This window comes from Gallus gallus, chromosome 2, assembly GCF_016699485.2.
Source record: "Gallus gallus isolate bGalGal1 chromosome 2, bGalGal1.mat.broiler.GRCg7b, whole genome shotgun sequence".
Taxonomy (NCBI): Eukaryota; Metazoa; Chordata; class Aves; order Galliformes; family Phasianidae; genus Gallus; species Gallus gallus.
In genome coordinates, this window is record NC_052533.1 from 144,718,065 (window position 1) to 144,740,547 (window position 22,483).

At 41.1% G+C, this 22,483-nt stretch overlaps 1 protein-coding gene across 39 annotated transcripts in view; it reads right to left on the reverse strand.

The window, feature by feature from the left end:
- The window catches only part of PTK2 (protein tyrosine kinase 2), a 198,236-nt gene that overhangs the window by 93,423 nt on the left and 82,330 nt on the right, over positions 1-22,483 (reverse strand). For all 39 annotated transcript variants that reach the window (NM_001396554.1, NM_001396552.1, XM_046919359.1 and 36 more), the window contains 2 exons: positions 13,047-13,213; positions 5,858-5,945 (listed from right to left, as the gene is read on the reverse strand). In NM_001396554.1, the coding sequence (NP_001383483.1) occupies positions 5,858-5,945; positions 13,047-13,213 (255 nt within the window). The remainder of the gene's footprint in view (positions 1-5,857; positions 5,946-13,046; positions 13,214-22,483) is intronic.

A 22,483-nucleotide genomic window follows, 5' to 3' on the forward strand; every position in this document is an offset into this window, starting at 1 on the left:
TTTGGGAACACCACTATGCTTTACATTCCTGGCACAGAACACTGCTCCCAGGAAGCACTGTGTGACACACAATGTTTGGAAGATGCAGAAGCAGTGACATCTGCACACGCAGCACCACCTCCAAGAACATCAGCACAGTTCTGAAGCTGTAAAGCAAGGTTTATAGTTAAAAACAATACTTTGGGAGGAACTGTGAATTTCAGCCCTTTCAAGAAATGACCCCTACAAAGGGTACCTCACTTTTAATTACTTTCACAAGCTGTAAAAAGTAGACAGGTGATGCTCAGTTAGATGTATTTTTTCACTTTTTAAGCAGTTGCAATTCTTACATTTATTACCATTTCGCTTTAGGGCACAGTTTGTGTGTCAACCATTAACTCTTCTTGAAGGATTTTATTTCTCACAAGCTGCAAATATCAGGAAAAGCACATGCTTTTCCTCCTATGTCCTTGATCTTCTTCCAAGCTGTAGCTACCAAAGTCATTTGCTTTAGGTCTTCTATTTTTATTACAGCATGAGACGCTGTTATTTAATTAGGTTAAAGAGTCTAATTCCCAGCCTGTACTTCAAATTATATCTCAAGCACCAAAGCCTTATAAAACTTAAATCACTATTATAGTACTTCCTTGACTTACAACTTCCTACATGTTCAGGAACAGTGTTATAAAAAAGGTATTCTGTTTGCATGATATATTTCTCTAGCATAAAACAGGAGTGAATTTTCATTTAGGGAAATGCATTTTACCTGTTGTTATCTTCACAGAAACAGAAGTCCCACTGCCTACCAGAAACTGCCTCATTTTAGTTTAGCACACAAAACTTTTTTCTTTTCTTTAAAAAAGCAGATAATTTCTAATGAAAATACACCTGCACTCTACTGACCTGGGGAAACATGGGATTTCTACAGACAGAATTCAGCTCAGTTTTTCCAGAACATCATTTACCTGCCCTAACTTCAAGCTCTTTCAATCTCCGCTTGCAATTCCTCCTCCTGCATTACATAAACCTTGTCTCATTTAAATAGCAAAACCAAAACGTGGGCAAAAGTCTTCTTTAGTAGATAAATGGACTGGAGCTGGAAGTATACAAGCTAAAAGAGGCAGCATAGAGAAAAATTCTACATTGATAAAAATGACCTTTCCTTCTTCTCCATGAACTAAAAACCCCCAAAGTTACTTTTGAAATCTCCTGTTCAAGGCACAAGGTAGCAATTATGGAACAGCTGATGCCCAAGAGTTGCTTACCCCCCACTCCCATGCAGATGCTTATTGCTGTTTCATCTCCAATTACTATAAGCTAACGTGTTATTCAAGGATAAATGTGTGCAGGCTCTTGTCCCACACTAAAAGGCAGGCAATTCAAGTAGCTTACATCTGATTCTAATTACATGAATGTTTTAAAAATCTGTATTCTATCTTGATGTGAGATCCAGCCTTCATTCTTCACTCTGCTATTAAGCCTGTATCCTTCACTTCCACCTCCCAAAAGCACTCACACTGGAACAGAGAGAGAAGACGACACCTGCTAGGGATTCCACCAACACTTTTTTTTTTTAAAGCAAACCAAAATGCTCCAGGAAGTTCAAGAAAAACGTGACAGAGTTGTCCTAACTTGACAAAAATTCCAATTTTAATCTTTCCTTTTACACTTTGTTTATCCTGAAGCCTATATAGCCTAAATCATATCGCTATCTTTATTCTTCTGGGAAGAGGGCTGGAGCACCTCTCCTATGAAGAAAGGTTGAGGGAACTGGGCTTGTTTAGCTTAGAGAAGGCTCAGGGGAGACCTCATTGCAGCCTTCTAATATTTGAAGGGAGTGTATGAACAGGAGGGGGAACAGCTGTGTACAGGGGTGGACAGTGATAGAACAAGGGGAAATAGTTTTAAACTAAGACAGGGGAGTTTTAGCTTAGATATTAGGAAATTTTTCACTCAGAGGGTGGTGATGCACTGGAACAGGTTGCCCAAGGGGGTTGTGGATGCCCCATCCCTGGAGGCATTCAAGGCCAGGCTGGATGTGGCTCTGGGCAGCCTGGTCTGGTGGTTGGTGACCCTGCACATAGCAGGGGGGTTGAAACTCAATGATCATTATGGTCTCTTTCAACCCAGGCCATTCTGTGTTTCTAAGCAATAAGGAAATTACATACTGATAAAAATTCATTTACAATAGTTTTCCTCATCAATCTCGTGCACACTCTGTTTAAAGGTTCTTGGGTGAGATTAAAGTTGTTTCATACTGGACTATCTAATACAACAGGACACAACTTTCAATGAAGACTTGCATATGAAGGCAACACAGTAAGCATTTGCAGGCTGTGCAAACACCACTATGTGCAATCCCATTTGCCTAATTTGGGTGAAATTGCAAGCAGTACTCAAGGGAACAGTATAGTCAATGCAATATCACCAACTAAAATTTCTTTTTCATTAAGTAGAAGAACGAAGAGACCACCACAGACCACCACCTCCACTACCTGTGCCACCTTCTGAACAGACGAGCAAAAAAGGTTTAAGTTCTAGAATGATTCTTTCGAACAGGACTCTCAAGTAGGTAATAAGATGGTGAGTCCTGACCATGACCACAGCATCACTGTTCTCTATTTCCAGTCTCAAAGCTGAGCAGCCTGAAAAACAGAAGTGTTGACAAACTGCAAGCTATCAGTGTTCATTTGACTGCATGGGATTAGCATGTTTGTAACTCTGACGTTACAAACAAGTTTCAAGGCTTCCCCCCACATATTGATCTGAACCATTTGCTGTACAGCTTGCAGACCAGAGGCACTCCTGCAAAAGGTCTCATTAAGTGCCCTGCTTTTATACTCCCAATTAGAAGTGATTACGCCCACTGCAGCTGGCTGAATGACTGCCACTGATTGCAAACCACAGACTGCTCTGGTCTCAGGTTCCTGACTGGTTCAATAAAGAATATGTAAGACAAAGAAAGGTCACAGCATCCTTCAAATAGTCAAAAACAAGAAAAAAAAAAAGCACATATTAAGTACAAGCTTAATACGAAAATAATAACAATAAACAAGAGAAGACTTACATGTTTGCATAGATTCATACAGGGCAATGCATGTACTGAAGTGAATGGGAGTAGTCATGCATGCAGAGTTATAAATGTGTGCCAGTTTCCCAGTTTTCAGTTCAAAAGCCTGGTAACCATGGCTGGGTTTAGCTGCATGAATAAAACATGCCTGCTGACAGTGACTAAGGTAATATTTCACTATTTTTACTGTGCTTCTGTGAAAGATGATGGGTCACTTGGGGATTCAATCTTACCCAAACTTTCCGCTTTTCAACAACAGTGCTGCTCTGCAATTAAAACTCAGGAAAATCATTTCACCATTTCCAAAATCCACGGACATTTCACAGGTGACCAAATCACCACACCCATTTTCCTTCCCCAAGACCTCCTTAATTTGACACTGTACATTTTTAATCAGCCAAACAACATGTGCTTAGATGTCATTAAGACAGTAACGGGTCCTCAGACACATCTTGAAAACAAAGATTTAGTCATGGGCAGCATCTGGTCCTCAAAATCCTTTTTCCTCACGTACAACACAGAACGTAGCTGACTTTTACATCCAAAAAAAGCCACTTTGAATCTATCGTTGTTACTGCTTTTGTTTGCTTGTTTTAAATTCTGTAACTGAGTTCTGTGTTCATTATCTCTAACGTAGTTATTTCTGTGCAAAAACCTCATAGTATCTGTGTATGCACATAGGATTTATACGTGCATTTCATTGTTCTTGCCTATACACAACATGCTGTGCCTGACTGCACACTGACTGCGAAGGATGAGCTGTGGTTAGCAAAAAAGGCTAAAATGCAGCAATGACAACGAGACAAAGAAAGTGGAAGATTATTTCCATATCCCTCCCTGTTCTAGGTTTGCTTTACGCTGCAGTATTATTTCTCAAAACCTTTTCCTGCTTTCTTTTTATAAGCCAGTGAGCTTATATTACCAGATAGATGTAACTGTCCTAATTTACTCAAGAAGCCAAATGAGAATTACAGAGCAAAACAGAGCCAGGGACAGTGTACCAGCTCTGAAACTTATGCACTTGATTTCCATGACAACAGAGACCCAAATACCTCATAGGACCCCATAAAGAATAGCTGTGGCTTTTTAAGAACTGCATTTAGAAATGCTTCATGATAACACGGAGAAGGGAAGAGAAGAGAAAGTACTTGTAAGGTGTGCAGAGAAAGGAGACAAGAATCCCTGATATTCATTTTATAATAAAACTGGGATTTGGGGCATCATCAGATACACTCAGCTGTCTTCTTTGCATATCAGTTCCTATATATCTTCATAAGCCTTCCTGCTACGTTCAGACACCTGTACCTGATTCCTCCAATTTAATAAGAGTTTAATAAGAGTATATTTGTCAAAAAGTGCTGTAAGCACTGCTCTGGCATTCTCAATTCCTCACTGAAAGAAATAGTGAGGCACGCGTGAGAAGAAGCTTTAGGATTGTAGTGCCACTGTTTGCAAATAAAACAAATCTTTATATATATGGAAAAAAAAAAGGAAAATGCAAGGAAATAAGGAAAAAAAAAGTATATCTCAAGGGGCTAAAAAGACCTAGCTGCTTCCCTTCCTAGAATCTTTAATACCATAGGAATCAGAAAGAAAACAAACGAAAGAACAAAACGAATGTAACCATGTGTTCTCACCCAGATTTGAGCTGTGACTGCTGGGTGAGCTTTGTCAAACTATAGTAACAGCTTCCTGAAAAAGAAGGGGAGCAACCCAAGGAGCTCTCCGGAACTCTTCCCTCCTGCTATAGGTAGGAATATCTCCCACTAGACCAGGTTGTTCAAAGCCCCATCCAGCCTGGCCTTGAAGGCTCCCAGGGAGAGGGCATTCACAACCTCACTGGGTATCCTGTTCTAGTGTCTCACCACCCTCATAGTGAGGAATTTCTTCCTAATATCTAGTCTAAATCTACTCTCTTACAGTTTAAAACCATTTCTCCTTGTCCTGTCACTACCTACCCTTATAAAAAGTCCCTCCCCAGCTTTCCTGTAAGCCCTCTTCAGGTACTGGAAGGCCACTATAAGGTCCCCCCTGACCCTTCCCTTCTCCAGGCTGAAGAGCCCCAGCTTTCTATGGCATGATTATGCATTCCTCCTTCCAGTAACTTAAAAATTTACTAAGAAATACTGTTAAGCACTGACATTTCAGTGTATGAAGAACCACATCACACCACCCACAAACTGAAAAAAAAACCACCTAATGTAGCAAATAAGAAAAGAAGTTTGAATACTCAGAGCTGCATGGTTTCCTCAAGTTAGAGGATTCAAGTCCAAACTGCTCTAAAAGATAATTACCCAGTTTTACTCTGAGCTTCCCAGAATAAAGCCAATTCAACATCTTAAGAGTATAAAATGGATACTAAAGTGTTTAATTTACAAAAGTTTTACCATTCAAGTTTTACTCATCAAGAAGACAAACTGTAAGAAGATAACTTAAATCAACAACATAACCTAAATAATACATCTGGAAAAAACATTCCATGGTTGTAGTAAAATCACTTCCTCATTTATACCTGCAAAAGAAATAAAGGAACTCCGCAATTTAATAAAGCAGTAAACACAGAAGGTCAGGTAGACAGCAGTAAATGTCATCTGAGCTGAGACAACACCTGAAGAGTTATCAGAAAAGATTCCCCCATCGCTACTCAGGGAGAAAGACACCATTGTGGGTTCCCTTTTTTACTTTACATATAAACCTTAATTTTTACCAATTTTTTGTTTCTGCAACACTACATCATGCACATAAACAACAAAGGAATCTACCGAACAGATGGCAGCAAAACAGAAAGTTACTGATAACTGAATATACCTGCTGATAGAAAAAATTTAAAGTTGGTTTGTCCTCAGTGAACTGGTTTAGAAATCCTTTGGGCAGGTACCGAATTCTCAGTTCATATCTGAAAAACAAGAAAGAGAATTAAACCGGTAACGTGAATAATATCGAAGACTTCAACACAACTACAGACTGTCTTCAAATGTTGTACAAAATACAGATAAAATCAAAACAAACACTGAAAACTGAGTAAAAATTCTATCTTTTGACCACTCAGAACACTAAATCAGAGAGCACTATACCAGACAGTACCTGACATTTCATAAACACGTTTTCAAACGACCTACATATAAAAGCCTAAAGCCCTCATGCTTCCCAAAGCTTCACTGAGGGCTGAAGCATCGGGACCCAGAGCGGATACGCTATTAGGTGCAGACCCATGGGAAGGGTGCCCTCTGTGAGGCAATGACAGCACGTGACCTGCCACAGCCATAGGTGTGACCCCCTGGCCTTTTCCTGTGCATGACATCCCTGTACAGATCAAACTGCTCCAAGGGAAAGCGGCAGCAGGGAGCCAGATCCTACAGATCCTACAAAACAGGGGCTTACTCAAGGAAAAGGACTCAACTTCTTCTCAGATCAAGTGCTGAAGTATTCAACTCCAAATTATTCCAAAGGTTTAGAAGGGATTTATCTGTTAAAAAAAAAAAAAAAAAAAACACATTTCCCACTTCCTACTTCATTATTAAGATGCATGCAAAAGCTGCATGTACCAGTCTTACCAGTCTTCCACCTGGCCAACACATTCTACAAGCTAACGATACAAAATGAGTGAGATTTGGAATTATCCATAATTCCAACACACATTTTATTCCAATGACCAACACCACGTCACTATCCCTTCTCAAAGCTTCCACTTCTAAATCCTAAATTTAGAATCATATAGTGACTTGGGTTGGAAGGGACCTTAAGGATCATCAAGTTCCAACCTCTCCCGCCACATGCAGGGCCACCAACCTCCAGATCTGGTACTAGATCAGGTTGCCCAGGGCCCCATCTAACCTGACCTCCAACACCTCCAGGGACGGGGCATCCACAGACTCTCTGGGCAGACTGTTCCAGCACCTCACCACTCTCATAGTAAAGAACTTCCCCTGACATCTAATCTAAACCTTCCTTCCTTGAGCTTCATTTAGTACCACTCCTTGTCCTGAAGAAAAAGCTAATGATGTTCAACACCTTCTGCACACTTTCTCCTCAAAAACAATCCTAGAATAAAATCCTGACAGTAAACATACTTATCCCTTTGACTGTGTCAACACAGCATTACCTCAAGTAAAAAATTCTTCATAGCCCTTCCCCATAATAAGCATATTTAGCAATTTACTAAAGATGGCAAGAGCAAAGACTGCAACATCTCTTAGTTCCAGTAAGACAAGAACTTCTTTTAAGCAAGTAATTTGGCTGTCGGTAATCAAGGTTCATATAGGGATGTCATAAAAATTTACTAGGAGCTCCACACAGCATGCTGTAAAAAGAAGCTGTGGGATTCCTTGCTCTGAAATCACTGACAATGTATCATCTAGTGAGATGTCCTGAAAATAAGGAAGACGTTTAGAAATGATCAACGCATGCACACACCCTGTATATATATATACAGCTAGGAATATTTAGAATTAAGGTTTGTCAGAGTACAGGGAAAAGGACACTCAGCCTTCCTGTGCACAGGAAACATTTGTAAAACAATCCTCAGGCTGTAGGATATAAAAGAGATGGAGGACACAGCCAGGCATGAATGAAAAAACAACTCAAAGTCATATTTAATGAGAGCAATTTTTTGAGAGTTGTCTTAAGAAGGTGCACAGAGTCATCTTTTATTGCTGATCCGTGTTTCCATTTCACGACTGTCAGTCTGGTCTTTCACAATGATTCATACGGGGTATTTCCTTATTCACCTCAACTTTAACTATAATCCAAACTGTACCCATTGAGTGGCAGTGTCTTTAAGATGATAAAGCTATGGACAGAGGTACTTTTCTTCCCATCCTGTTCAGAGAGTGGCTGGTTGGGTGTCTGGCAGAAGCAAGCATCACCTACCACAAGTGCTTGATCAAGGGAACCTCCAACTGCCTGGAAGGGGAGCATTACGATACAACACGTTTTAGACACCTTATTTAATGATGATGTCTGAAGACAGGGTTGAATTATCACAAATGAATAAGAACTTTTTATTTGGTCATCCAAAGTATAAAGAACAAAGGGATTAAACACTGTTATGTCACTCTGTACCATCTCTTCTATTTTCCTGTTGTCTTGCAAGCAAAAACCAGAGATCGTTCAGGCCCCTTGAGATGCATACAGAACTTATCTCAGATCTCCAAAGGAACACATGCTCACTGTCACCTTCATAAAGAGATGAGAAAATACGGGAAAAGCAGTATTTCCTTTACAGAACTTGGTGTGCTTCACTAAAGAGCCATGAGAAGCACTCTTTTTTCCAACAGGATTTTTTTGGTCCCTCACTGTAAGAAAGACATCAAGGCCCTGGAGCATGTCCAGAGAAGGACAACAAAGCTGGTGAGGGGTCTGGAGCACAGACCTTATGAGGAGCGGCTGAAGGAGCTGGGATTGTTCAGTCTAGAGAAGAGGAGGCTCAGGGGAGACATTATTGCTCTCTATAACTACCTGAAGGGAGGTTGTAGTGAGCTAGGGGTCAGCCTCTTCTCTCGTGTGACTAGTGATAGGACTAGAGGGAATGGCTTCAAGCTGCACCAGGGAAAGTTCAGGCTGGATGTTAGGAGATACTACTTCTCTGAAAGGGTGGTCAGGCACTGGAATGGGCTGCCCAGAGAGGTGGTGGAGTCACCGAGCCTGGTGGTGTTCAAAGAGCATTTGGATGTTGTGTTGAGGGACATGGTTTAGTGAGAACCATTGGTGAAGGGTGGATGGTTGGACTGAGTGATCCTGTGGGTCTTTTTCAACCTTAGCAATTCTATGGTTCTAGGATCTCATGAGAAAAATAAGGCAAGGTAAAAAGCTTGGCCAGGACAGCAACAGTGACCTTCATTACCTATTTATATTGTAATCTCTGATTACACTTATGGGAATGAAGAAGCTGATTTCCACGAGCAATTCAAGGATGGGTTTGATTTTCAGTATCCTCTAAACATACTTTTTGAAACACAGCCAACACAAGAGAGAAGACCCTTCTCACAAAACAGATCTGCTTGCTGAGCAAGTCATTGATGTCCACCTCCCTTAAGTCTGATAAGAACGCTATTCAGAAGACTACAATTCTAGTTGTTGCTCTGTATCTGTGCTGGGGTACAGGTGCTTCCATGCACACACTGTGTCTTCCACTCCAACCTTCAGAACAATGGGCATTAGTTAAAAAGTTGTATGGTTTAAGTGTCCTGTCCACAGCACAGCATACACCAATGAGTAGTTCCAGGAGCTTCTCTTGGAACAACAAGCACCACTTGGGCAGAAGCTGAAGAAGAAAGGACGATCCAAGTCTCGACACCTCAGGGGCAGCAGCAGAAATAATTAGACCAATCCCAACAATGTAATTTAGATCCAGCAGGATCTGATTCAGTTCGCATCAGCAGAAAAGTAACCAGAAAAGAGAAGATGGGAAGAAATAGGGTGGACACAGATGGGAGAGAGTAGCCTTGTGTGAGATTAATGAACTGCATCAGGATGCTAAAGGATTAGACTAGCATTAGGGCTCATGGAAGAAAAGGGAGAGGGCTGGATAACTAGAAGGATGAAAGGGGAGAAGAAAGACCAGGGAGAAGAGAGCTGTGAGGTTATTTGTTGCCCCATTAAATCACACCACGAGTCTTCTGGCCTTTGTGCCAGTGCAGAGGCATTGTGTTGATACGAGAATTTATAACACAGGACAGCTAAGCACTGGGGCTTCCTTAAGGGTGTCTTTTAACTGTTACAGCCAAAGTATGAATGACATGCAGTTACAAGGACCAGCTTTACCTATGCACCTTCACCACAGAACAGGAAGATCTCTACCCTATACAGAACACAGCTGATCCAAGCAATATAATTTGTTACATGAATCTCTCAATTTTCCCCCCTTTGGGGCCAAAAAAAGGGCAGTAAATGGAATGGTGCTTTGACATATACCATTTATAAAGGACAGATAGGATAGCTGCTGTGATTGCTGGTAAAGGAATACCCTTAACAAAAATAATCAGGGCTGATGTACTGATTTAAGACTCCCAGATCCTGCTATTCCAACTTCAACCTGCTATACAGGAATAAAGAATACATGTCAGAGAGGAAGATTCATTCCTGTTTCACTCTCGTGTCCTTTGAAACATCCAATCATTAATATAATACTACAAGTGAAGAGGAATTTCTTCATTAAAAGATGAGTCTAATGCATGCCCAGGTCTGCTTTGCTGACATAAACACTAAGAGGAAACCTGAAGCAAATAAATCAAAGGTACTCCGGTCTTTATCATCTCCACATAAAACACCACTGGGGTTTCATTTGTATTTCAACTGTCATCTGGGAACAACTTGCACACGCAGGTCTATAGGACTTCATTCAACATAATACTTAACAAAGAATTAACAATTTATGCTGCAGTAAGATAAACCTGACAGTACGAGTGCTACTGGAATTCAGCAAACTCTCAAACTGTATTTGGATAATCAAAGTTATTCTGAAGCAATTGCATGAAATTATGCTCAAATCATGCAATGCTGTTGTAGTGCTAAACCCTGGACATCTCTTTAAGATAAGACAGGATTGCCCAGGACTCCTCATTATTTTTTTTAAACACACAATAGTTCAACTGTGCAAAATGGTCCTTTTTCTCTTTAAGCAAGAAAGAGGTTAACATAACATATAAAAGCAAACATGAAGGTCGGAAAGGACTTCCAGTAAGCAATGATTTCCTGTTTGTCTTTTGCCACGTAACTGAGTTTATCCACTGGTAGTTTGGCAGAGCTCGAGTTGTGTGTGCTCCTGCAACTCAACTGCTTGCCAGAGAAAAAGAATTTGAAATGACAGAAATCTGGGTGACTTTGCTGGCCTGATGTCCACTGATATTTACTCTTCCTAAGCTCTAACTACAGCTGTGTCATCCGGAGCAGTCATATCCCTGTGCCCTGCCACTAAGCCATCCTCTGAAGGACTATAAATAGGACAGCACCAGACAAACGCTGCGTACACTGCAGACAGATTTTACCCTGGTAACCTGAGTACATCCCACTGATCATCAGTGCATCTTCTAGCACCTAGTTAAGTCCAAAAGAACATCTCCATCTTATTTCTGAGCACTGAATACAAAGCCCTTTTAATTTAGATGATTAAAAAATTCACAAGAGACATTTATTGGATTATTAATAGTATAGGAAGCTTTCAATTTAAGAGTCATTCCAAGACGTCTCTCCCTTTACTCATCTAAATATTTTTACAAGCACTGTCATTTGATCTTAAACACTCTTTTATGGTATTACAAATATGACAGCAATGTTTTGATTACACACAGCAAATCTCCACGGGTTTAAAAGGTATGTCAGCTGCATGGATCCGATAACACATAAAACGACGCCTTGGAAAGGTACTGAATAATTTACATCTTATCACAGCTCCTTCATGAGTATTTTATACAATTCCTATCCACAAACTTCAAAACAATCATCTAACTTTGCTTTTAAAACCGATTAACTTTAGTTCTACGATGTGTAGAACGTGAGCTGTACCACGTAGTAAGAAATGGAATTGGCACTTGTGCACTATGTGACAAATTTCCACCACATAAATAATTCACATCTTATACACAGCACAATTATCACAGAACTCATTCAGGAATTCCTCACTTCCAAAATGGTATTTCACAGTACTATCAATGAAACATCTCTTGTAAGGAAGTATAAAGGTTGATGCACACCCCATAAACAATAAAACTTAACATGTGTAGAAGAGAACTTCATTAAGTTTCTGACATTCATGTTTTCAACAATTCTAATTTATTTGATATTATAAAGCCAGGACACTAAAGAGAATTTATAAACTGTGACATCTGTTAGTATAAGATGCTAACTCAATTTGCAAAGAATTAAGTATAGACTACTTACAATAATTCTGCAGCAGACAGTATTTATAGCCTTCAAAGTAATATAGCAAACTAGCACAAATTGTGGTTACGGATGTATTACAAAGAAAAATAGGCACAGCCCACCTGCACTGAATCCATAGTAGCACTTAATCTACGTTTTGGTATTCTCACAAGTTTAACATTACACCTGGTATTTAGAACTCCCTCACTTCTCTAGTGACCTACTGCATCCTTCTGCAAACTCTTCCTCTCATTTTTCTGCCAGCAAAGTGGGGAATCTTTCCCATCTTCCTCTCCACGCTACATCCTCTCCTGACCATGCACCCTCACTTTGCTCTTTGTCTCTTTTCAGCTTGCTCTGCTAAAAAGCTGAAGAGAACTCAACCTTAAACAGACCACAGTTGGTTGAAAGAAGTGGTCTGACCTAACTGGTATCATGCAAATAGGTCAGCAAATGTACCTAGGCTATGAAAATACAAAAAACATGTATGTGTGGTTATGCTTCCATTCTTCATTGATCCTGGTATAACTGAAGAAGATCCCCGTCAGAAGAAAAGCAGATGTCATTCATTGCTCCAGGCCTCAATTCCTTATCCAACAACTAGTTTGATAACTAAAACATTTCAGAACTGCAGATGGATAAACCAATCTACTTCCTGTATTTCATCCTTTCCAAATTTCAACTCTCCTGTTTAGTCTGCATAAATACAGTGAGTGTGTAACAGTATCTTCTTGTTTTCATTTAAGTAATAGGATCTTTTAAAATTTTTAGAGGAGTGCGTACACCAGAGATAACACCAAGATTCCTGTACTAAAACCTTAAGGATGACAAAACCTGAGACAGGGTTCACTAAATGTATCCCAGGTTTTGCAGATTTTCAGGACAAATGCCAGATTTCTGCTCCCACTTTATGCCTCCTCTAAATCCCAAGTTAAATTTATCTGTTTTTCTCAGTTTGTAGGAAATCCCTTCTAAAAACAAAAAGCACACTTCACCACTTACAGCTCTCTGATGCGACAAGTCTTGTTTCCTTTTCTACAAGATCTTCCTTAATAAAGCAAATTACAGAGCCAACATTCATAACAAGGCAAACACTCATATGACATGATTTTGACACTGAAGAGATTTATGGTCTTACTTCCATTCTTCTGGAGGATGTGCTAGTTCAAATTTCTCTCTCACATTGGATACCCCCATGTCCAGGTGCAGCCAGTGAACCTCCTCAGACTGCAGATGACTGAGTCGCAACCCATAGCAGGCCACATTTTTCACTTTGTGACAGTCCACAATCTTCTGTATTATGCCCTAGAACAGAGAAACACACTCCTTACAAGCCGTAAAATGCAATATGTATTTGTAAATAAATTAATTCTGTAGTCAGACTTCAAAATGTGACCATGTCAAACTCTACACAAAACACTAAGCAATAAATCAGACAGCGCCTTTCTTAAGAATACTAAATAATTTAAACTACTGTTTTGGACAAATATCTACAATTTCTGAAGCTTTACTGGCATGGGTTCAGAAATCATCACATATGTAGGCTTCTATGAATCTAACCACAATTAAGCCACTATTCCTTCTGTGTAAAGTAACAACGTAAAAAGCAAAATATAAAAAAGAGATTTGTGGATGAAAGCAAAATACTAAACAGCAGCACCAGGCCATTAAAAAGAAATATATCATTCGATGTACAACTGCAAAAACGTCTTAGATGCTCATCTTGTTTAGTGCCTGAATTGTCAGGATTTAGCAGGTCACATCACAGCCTCTTGACGTCCCCCACTCATTTTTTCCTGAGCTCCAACAAATCCCATATAAAATGAGGCAAGAGACAATTATTTGGGATTATCAAATTCAAACGTGTTAGAAGATGATGGATTAGCAATCTCTCCAGTGCCATGTGCTGGGCTGTTCTGCTCTCACCCAGATTAATAAGTCAGCAGGGGACCAAAGTTGCTGCCTCACAGCCTGCTAGAAAGTAAGCTGCAGGGCAGCAGAGTCCTGCCAGGGCTGAGCCCCATGCCCAGCAGGAGCACGGGCTATCACTGCCGCCAGATGCCTCTTTCAGAAAATCAGTTCTCTTTCACTTCTGAGCTGGATGCAACCTATTGAAAATGCTCATTAACTACAGACATATACTAAGACATATACACAAAATGCTGCTTCTTGCATAGCATTTCAGAGAACATCAAGACATAAGTAACAGGAGCCAGATGTTGCCAGATGGGGTTTGACACTGTTTCCCCAAATTGATGACTTTATATCCCAAAGAAATCATTTAAGACACTGAGTCTGCAAATTAAGTATGCAAAAAACTGCAAAGAAAACGAAGCACTCAATCTGAAGAGAGGGGGAAGGTGGTACACGTAGGACTGGAAGCATGCTTTTGGTGAGAGTGAGCTTGCACATATCCAACTGCAACTCCTGAAAAATGTCCCAGCAGCAACAGAATGCACACTGGAATGTTAAAAAAAAAAAAAAAAAAAGGAATTGTTGAAAGCCTGTAAGAAGGAGAACACAAGCTGTGTTTACTAAGCTTAGAGTCTGAGTTAGAAGCTGGACCAACAAGCCCAACACCCAGACCCCGAAAGCATCAGCAAAAGCATCCTTAGCAGTACCCTTCTCTTCAGCTCCTTCCACAACCAGAAGTCTTGCCAAATCCTCACCTCTGCAGGACCTACGCTTGCAGGAAGATGGACAAATGCAGCAAAGCACATGAGATACTTGCAGACGACTGTATCATCAACGGGGGAGAACTTAAGAGATACTGTACAAGTGAGCTTCTTGCAGCCTTCACCAGCAAGTTGTAAATGTCTCTTACCAGATCTGGGAGCGGTTTTAGAGCTGAATTAGAGTTATCGATGACAGGGTACAAAAATTGACTAAGTTGGTTTGTTGCCTCTATTTATAGGTCCTTGTGTTAAGTTAGCAAATAAGGCAGAGCAGTTGCCTGTATCCAGGGAAACACACAACAAAACCAAGAGCTCTCAGAAGTGACAGCGGAAAATTTAACCTCTTCTTCACCCAAAGGACAAGCTATGCTCAGCTTGTGAAGCATACTATTTTGGCAGGGGTGCTTTCAGGTGAAGGGAATATTGCCAGCTTTCCTGTACACATGCAGACAATAGGGATTCATTCATTTTCATTGCTTACTGATCACTGTAAAGAACAGAGTACATAAGATGCAGGCATTTGTTAATGGAAATCCATCCCTTCCCATTTTTCTTGTGCTGTCAGTTGGTAGTGAAAATAGCAGTACAAAATCAGTTATGCCTGCTGTGAGAAGAAATGACTTTGGAATTAAAAATACGTATATTTTTTTTATGATCGTGAACAACCAAGAACACTAATGCATAGGGCATTTGAGATGATTAGTATCTACACAGGAAAGAATCAAGCTAGATACTTAAAAACCACTCTAGTTTTCAGGTTGAGATTTCAAAAGAACTTCAGCAGCCACGTATTTTCATTCCCAGAAAAAGCAAGACAGATTTGCAAGCTTCTATGCCTTTCACATTATCAAACCAGTTCTAGACCTGTTGCAGAATCAATACAAACATTTAGATTTTGATTATCTACTTCAGGAAGGCACAATGATTGCTATGATCCGGTAATTAGTATCACAGCAAGCAAACAAATTAGCAGAAGTATATATTGCAACTCAAAAAAAAGAGATGGTAGTATCAGTACAAGGTGGAGAAGTGTTTGAAAATACCATCTAAAAACTAATATGTATACCCAGAAAAGAAACAGTGATGCTTTATATGAAACAAACATGGGAGTCATTTCTTTTTCTAGAGAGCTCATTCCAAATGCTAGTAAGTCTGTATTAAAAAATGGAGAAACAGAGAAATGGGGTGGTCAAGCCGGGGAAATGGCTAGTCTGCAAGGGAAAAGTACAGCACCTACACTTATTTACTTCTTTATTTTCCCCCTCTACTCAGCTCTTGTGAGGCCCCATCTGGAGCACTGTGTCCAGGCCTGGGGCCCCCAGCACAGAAGGAACATGGAGCTCTTGGGGCAGGTCCAAAGGAGGGCCACTAAGATGATCAGAGGGTTGGAGCACCTCTCCTATGAGGAAAGGTTGAGGAAACTGGGTTTGTTTAGCTTGGAGAAGAGAAGGCTGCAGGGAGACCTCATTGCGGCCTTCTAATATTTGAAGGGAGCAAATAAACAGGAGGGGGAACAGATGTTTACAAGGGTGGATAGTGACAGGACAAGGGGGAATGGTTTTAAGCTGAGATTGGGGAGATTTAGGTTAGATATTTGGAGGAAGTTTTTCACTCAGAGGGTGGTGATGCACTGGAACAGGTTGCCCAAGGAGGTTGTGGATGCCCCATCCCTGGAGGCATTCAAGGCCAGGCTGGATGTGGCTCTGGGCAGCCTGGTCTGCTGGTTGGCGACCCTGTACATAGCAGGGGGGTTGAAACTAGATGATCATTGTGGTCCTTTTCAACCCAGGCCATTCTATGATTCTCTGATTATTTATATATCAGGCAATCTGAATATTGAACATTTAGAATCACACCTGCAACAAGTATAACCCAGCACTACAACAGTTCTGTTCATTCAGCAACAGAAACTCACGCTGGGACACTGAGGCACACAAACAGCGTAGTAAGTTCCCGAACAGCATGACAGCTTTGTTTTCTCTGGCTGCTGTTTCCAAACTGTACAAAAATAATCTCCAAGAGTTGCTTTGGCATTACGGCCATAATTGGGCCAGTGTCTTTAACTCCCATGGGGTAACAAACAAGGCATCCAGACTCCTGGGCTTCTGACAGCCTTGCAAGCCACGTGGAGATGCTCACAGTACCAAACAAAGCCATCATCACCATCACACTTTGGGCCGAGTGACAGATCCTCTGTCTTGTAGTCACAGTGCAAGTAGCCTTGCCAGAAGTATGCCTGATGTTTTCCACAGGAGTGGAGCAGAATGCTTGATCATAAGGTTCCAAAGAAATCATGTAACTGTTTGACCACTGCACACAGACAGTAAAACACCCTGCTGAGATATGCCACAGAATACTCCGAATTGAAAGGGACCCATAAGGTTATTAAGTCCAACTCCTTTACACCTAACAACCTTCAGCATCACCAAAGAAAACTGAAACCTCTCCAGACTAGACTGCAACCACCTCTTAGCTCAGGAAGCTCCTCAGAGGGATTCTTCAGTGAAAACTAAAAAGGTAAGGAACATCTTGATGACAAACTTAGAGCTTCAAACCCATCCCAGCTGGAAATCCTGGCAGGAGAGCTGGATTCCAGTGGATATCTACACCAGAATAAGATTTTTCCTTGGGTGTACACATGGTATCCATGTGAATACAAATTTCCACCAGTTTTCACCCATCTGTTATCACACTCATCTAAACACACAGCTGCAGTGAAGTCACACAGCCATATGTAAACTGGGTGTTGTTTACTGTAATCACATTGTCTTTAATTAGGTTTGCAGAGTCGACATTTACACCCCAAACATAAAATAGGCCAGTACAGCTGAGCAAAAGAGAATGGGAAGCCCTTAGAGAAATCTTCTATCAGTAGCAGGTGATAGGTCATCTGTTCCCTCCCTTTAACTCAAAAGTGGAGGCAAAAAAAATTAAAAATAAAACTTCATAAATAGCCATAAAACTGGATAGCACTGGTTTTCACTCATTTGTTCACATAACTCACAGTTACTCAAACGGTAATTTGCAAAATAGGTTAATATTTGTCCTCAATTAGAAGGAAAAAGCATCCAAAAATAGAATTTGAAGTAAAATACAGTTAGGAAGCTACTGAAAATCAAGACAGGTCAGAGAAAGGTTGAAAGACACAGAATCACCAAATGGCTTAGGTTGGAGGGAACTTGAAATATCACCTAGTTCCAACACCCTGCCACTGGCAGGGTTGCCAAGCACTAGATCTGCCCGGTATCCCACCCAACCTGGCCTTGAATACCTTCAGAGATGGGTCATCCACAGCTTCTGTCAGCAAACTCTGCCTCATCACCCTCCAAGTGAAAAAAATTTCCTAGCGTCTAACCTCAATCTCCTCTCTTTTAGTTTAAAGCCATTCTTCCTTTTCCTATCACTGTAAGACTGTGTAAAAAGTCAGTTCCCCTCCCTGTAAGCTCTAGGAGGCCACAATGAGGTCGTCCCGGAGCCTTCTCTTCTCCAAGCTAAACACGCCCAACTTCCTCAACGTTTCCTTACAGGAGAGGTGTTCCAGCCCTCTGAGCATCTTAGTGGTCCTCCTCTGGACCTGCTCCAACAGCTTCCACATCCTTCCTGGACTGTGGACCCCAGACCTGGACACAGTGCTTCAGACAAGGCCTCACAAGGGCAGAGCAAAGGGGGACGATCCCCTCCCTGTTCCCTGCTTGCCATCCTTCTGTTGATGCAGCCCAGGATACAACTGGCCTCCTGGGCTGCAAGGCACACTGATGGCTCAGCTTCTCATTCATCAGGAGCCCAAGTCCTTCCCTGCAGGGCTGCTCTCACTGAGTTCTTCTCACAGTCTGTACCTGTAACTGGGTTGCCCTGACCCAAGTGCAACACCTCACATTATGGCCTTGTTAAACCTCATTAAATACTCATGTGACCACTTTTTAAGCGTGTCCAAGTCCCTCTGGATAGCACAACCTTCTGCTGTGTCAACTGTACTGCTCAGCGTGGTGTCATCAGCAAACTTGCTGAGGGTGCACTTGTTGCCACTGTCTTCGCCGCTGATAAAGATGTTAAAGAGTTCCAAGATGGACTCCTAGGGGATACCACTTGTGGTCAGTCTCCACCTGATTATAGAGCCATTGACAACAATCCTCTGGCTACAACTAGCCAACCAATTATTTATCTACACCTAATAGCACAGTCTTTAAATTCATCTCTCTCCAATTCAGAGATAAGGACGTGGTGCAGGACTATGTCAAAGGCCTTGCACAAGTTCGAGTAGACAACATCAGTTGCCCTTCCTCTGTCCACCAATGCCAGCACTCCATGATACCCTAGGCTCCCTCAGTATGCATCAATTCTATCCTGTGATCCTGCAAATGAGTGAAAATGAACTGCTTGCTTGTAAATTAACAAAGCTGATGTGCTACTATGAATAAATTGAAGCTGGAATAACACGCTCCCACAGTGACTACAAACCTAATTTCCGTATTTAGAAGGAAGGAAGACTTCTGCACTAGAAAAGACATCTTGTCTTCAAGCAGCACCTCCTACACAGGGGCACAGTGTTAATGCTAGTAAAGTACTTTAAATATGTCAAGTGCTATTTATACATCAAATATTATCATTTCTGATTTTATATAGATATAGATATATGCAGAGTTTCAAGAGCAAAACAAAAGTAAGCTGCAAAGGTTTAGGGCAAGTTAGATTTAAAAGTTCTATGGAAGTCCAGAATGCCTTCATGACACTCAGGTTTGAGTGTCCTCTGATGATGCTATGCCTGACATTTGAACCCCAAATGCCATATCCCCTTTTTCTCATAATCATGTTAACTTTTTTTCTCTCTCTCACTGTCTCCAGCAGTGATCCAGTGGATGTTTGTACACCACATGACAAAGTTGAGCCTGAAAGTCAGGTGAATAGGAACCCTGTCAGTGAACAAGTAGATACTGAAACAGTAGCCCAAAGTCACGTTATTCAAGTTCCTAGCATTTTCTGCAAGCCCTGAGACATCATCAGTTCAGCAAACAAAGCAATCTGAGCGCCTCAGCATCTCTCACACTTAAGCCATACAAAGACCACACAGTGCAGAACTGGTAGAGCCATGTTTTCTAGTCCCTTTGACTGTGCTAGCACTCTTCTGATTCTACTGCACACTGCTACACCTTCGTAAATAAACTTTAGTGCTTTCAAAATATTTTAAATGTTTAGTTTTCTGGAAGGTTAACATCCAGAACTTGATACTCCTTACCCTCAGATCACTTGCAAATTCCTGGCGTCTCTTTGGACCCAACCCTGTATAGCTGAATTCTAGAACAAGAGCTGCTGAAGATCCAGATTTTTTCAGTAAAATGTCAAAGGGCTACTTATATAGTTTTTAAAGCATTGTTTTATGTACCTCCTTCATCCAAGGATACCTAGAGTATCATGAAGAAGTAAAGCAGCCACCCTGAAGACCAAAAGTATCTTTGTCTGTCACAATTAGTACAACTATCTAAAGATACTCAACTGGTTTTGAGCTCCCTCACTGTTCACAAGATTTCCCCAATGAGCATGAAAGACTTATTGCGTGGCTAATCTTCTAGCCTGATACTGTGTTACCAGAAAAATCTATCTTAAAAGAGAAACCTAGTAGATAAGGTCTACTACGTAACACATTAGCCACCCCCTTTACAGGAAGATAAATTACAGCAGTTGTACAGCGTGCCCAGGACAGAGATGAAGACGGACGGGTACAACCATGGCTAGAAATGAGCCTTCTCATGGACTGAAGCTAGGCTGACACGCCTATAATTCTATCCTTGCCCTGTCGCTCAAGATAGGCAATATCCTTCTTGAGGTGTGGTTGAAGCCCAGGCATGCTGCAGTGGATGATGAGGAATCCTCACAAACGAGGCTCTTTCCCTGTTGGTGCAGTAAATCTGCAAACCTGAGAAGTGCCAGCATTAACAGATATGTCCTTTCATCCTGAAGTCTTCTTAGCTGTGTCCACCTGCAAGATGATACAGCTTACAACACTGCAAAACTGATCTGGATTAGAAACTCCACTAAAAGAATGATCTATTCTGACTTCAATCAAGCTCGCCAAACATTCATATACCTGTGCTGGCACAACTGAGACAGCAGCTTGAGAAAACAGTGAGAGGGAAGTTGGCACAGCAGCCAGAAGTGCATGTCTAAGAAATCACTTGAGTTGTAGACCTGTGCAATAGAGACTCCATTCCACCATCGGGAACAGACAAACACCCAGGTGTCTTGCAGTGCTGGATAAAACACACCAAGAAGCCACAGTGCAGAAACACCAGCCAAACTTCAAGGGCTACATTCAGACAAACCTGATCGGAAGAGAAATACTGCAAGAACAGCTAGCCTAAAAGAAGGAAAAACAGTCACTACAGAACAGACTAAGACATGGAAACTGCAAATAGTTTTGGATGGTAAAAATGGTGGATATGGATTGAATGGGAGAGGTAAAAAGGAAAAAAAGCAAGCAACACTGAATAACACAGTAATGCAGTTTACTTAACTGCTTTAGTGCAGTCTCCAAGAGAATGTGCTTTATCCCTTCTAAAAAACTCTGGTGAGGGACGTGGCTGAAATCACAGCTCTTCCAACCAGGCACCCACGCTTTCTGGGATAGCACTGGCGGACTAGAAGTTGAAAAGATACACCAGAAGCGAGCTAGATGCCTCAGTGTAAATGCAGAGCATGAAGGAGAACTACACTTGACCAAAAAGTCTTCTGTCTAGACCAGTTCACACAAGATTTTCAAAGGCTTGTTTAATAAAATAAAAATCCACTCCTCTCATCCCTCAATCTGCTAAATGTCAACAATGCATTCATTTCTCTGCTTCAACCACATCTTCCGGAAACAGAAAAGCAATTTACCTGTAATTGCAGCTCAAAATGCAGTGGCACTGTTTACATTCCAGGTGCACTCGAGACCAAAGAAATCCCATCTCAGCAGCACCCTTCCCACTGCATTCCAGTGCTAGGGCTGTGAACAGGGCAGAGCATGCCCTGGTAATCCAACTTGGTGAATGTGCACACAGAAAACACATATTAACAGAAATAACAAGTTCAACAACCCTTCCTGTTCTGCATAGTAAATACAGCCAAGCACTTGCTGTATGTGGCCAATGTTTGAACAGCCATAAAGAACTTTTTTTTTCTTTTGGAAATGAAGCATGTCTTTAGTTTAACACCAAGGGAAAAAGAGTGTAAAGAGAGAGTGTCATTTCTCTGAAATCCAAAAAAGCATTTCTAAGAATTGAAAAGTTGCTCTTCAACCCATTGGAGAATACGGACTCATCCTTCAGAGGAAACAGCTGCCTTTGAGGGTCTAAATGCATCCAGAAACAACAGTTCACAGTCATGAAGTTCTCCTTAGAGCAAAGCCCACATATAAACACTGCTGTCTTGTTTAAAGATACTTCAAGAGAAATAGCAAGGAAATTGTACCTTTAGTCTGGACACTTTGAGACTCTTACAGAAAGCTAAATTATGTTCATCCCAGCTTAACAGTGAGAGTCTTTTCATTATAAAGGTTTTCCCCTTAGCGATCAAACGTGTTTTCCACCCTGCTCTTGACGAATCATAAAAGACCTCAATTTTTTTGTTTGTTTTTTGAAAGGGAAGAGGGTTTTTTCTCACTTCTTTAACCAAACACATCCTTTCCACTGACAAAGGCAAATACAGTTTGACTTGAAACAGAAGATATTATGTTAGGGAAACACTAAAAATCAGGAAAGAAACTTCCACACTTACTTTCCTTCAGTGTTAGCACATACCACAAAGTCCTCTGCTTTATCAGCAGAAATACCTTGAAATTGGCTGCTCTGGAGATTCCAGTGCAAGTCTGCCCTCCTTTCAAGGCTGGAAGGTTCCTTGGCTATCATTCCAGAAGCCACGCTAATCA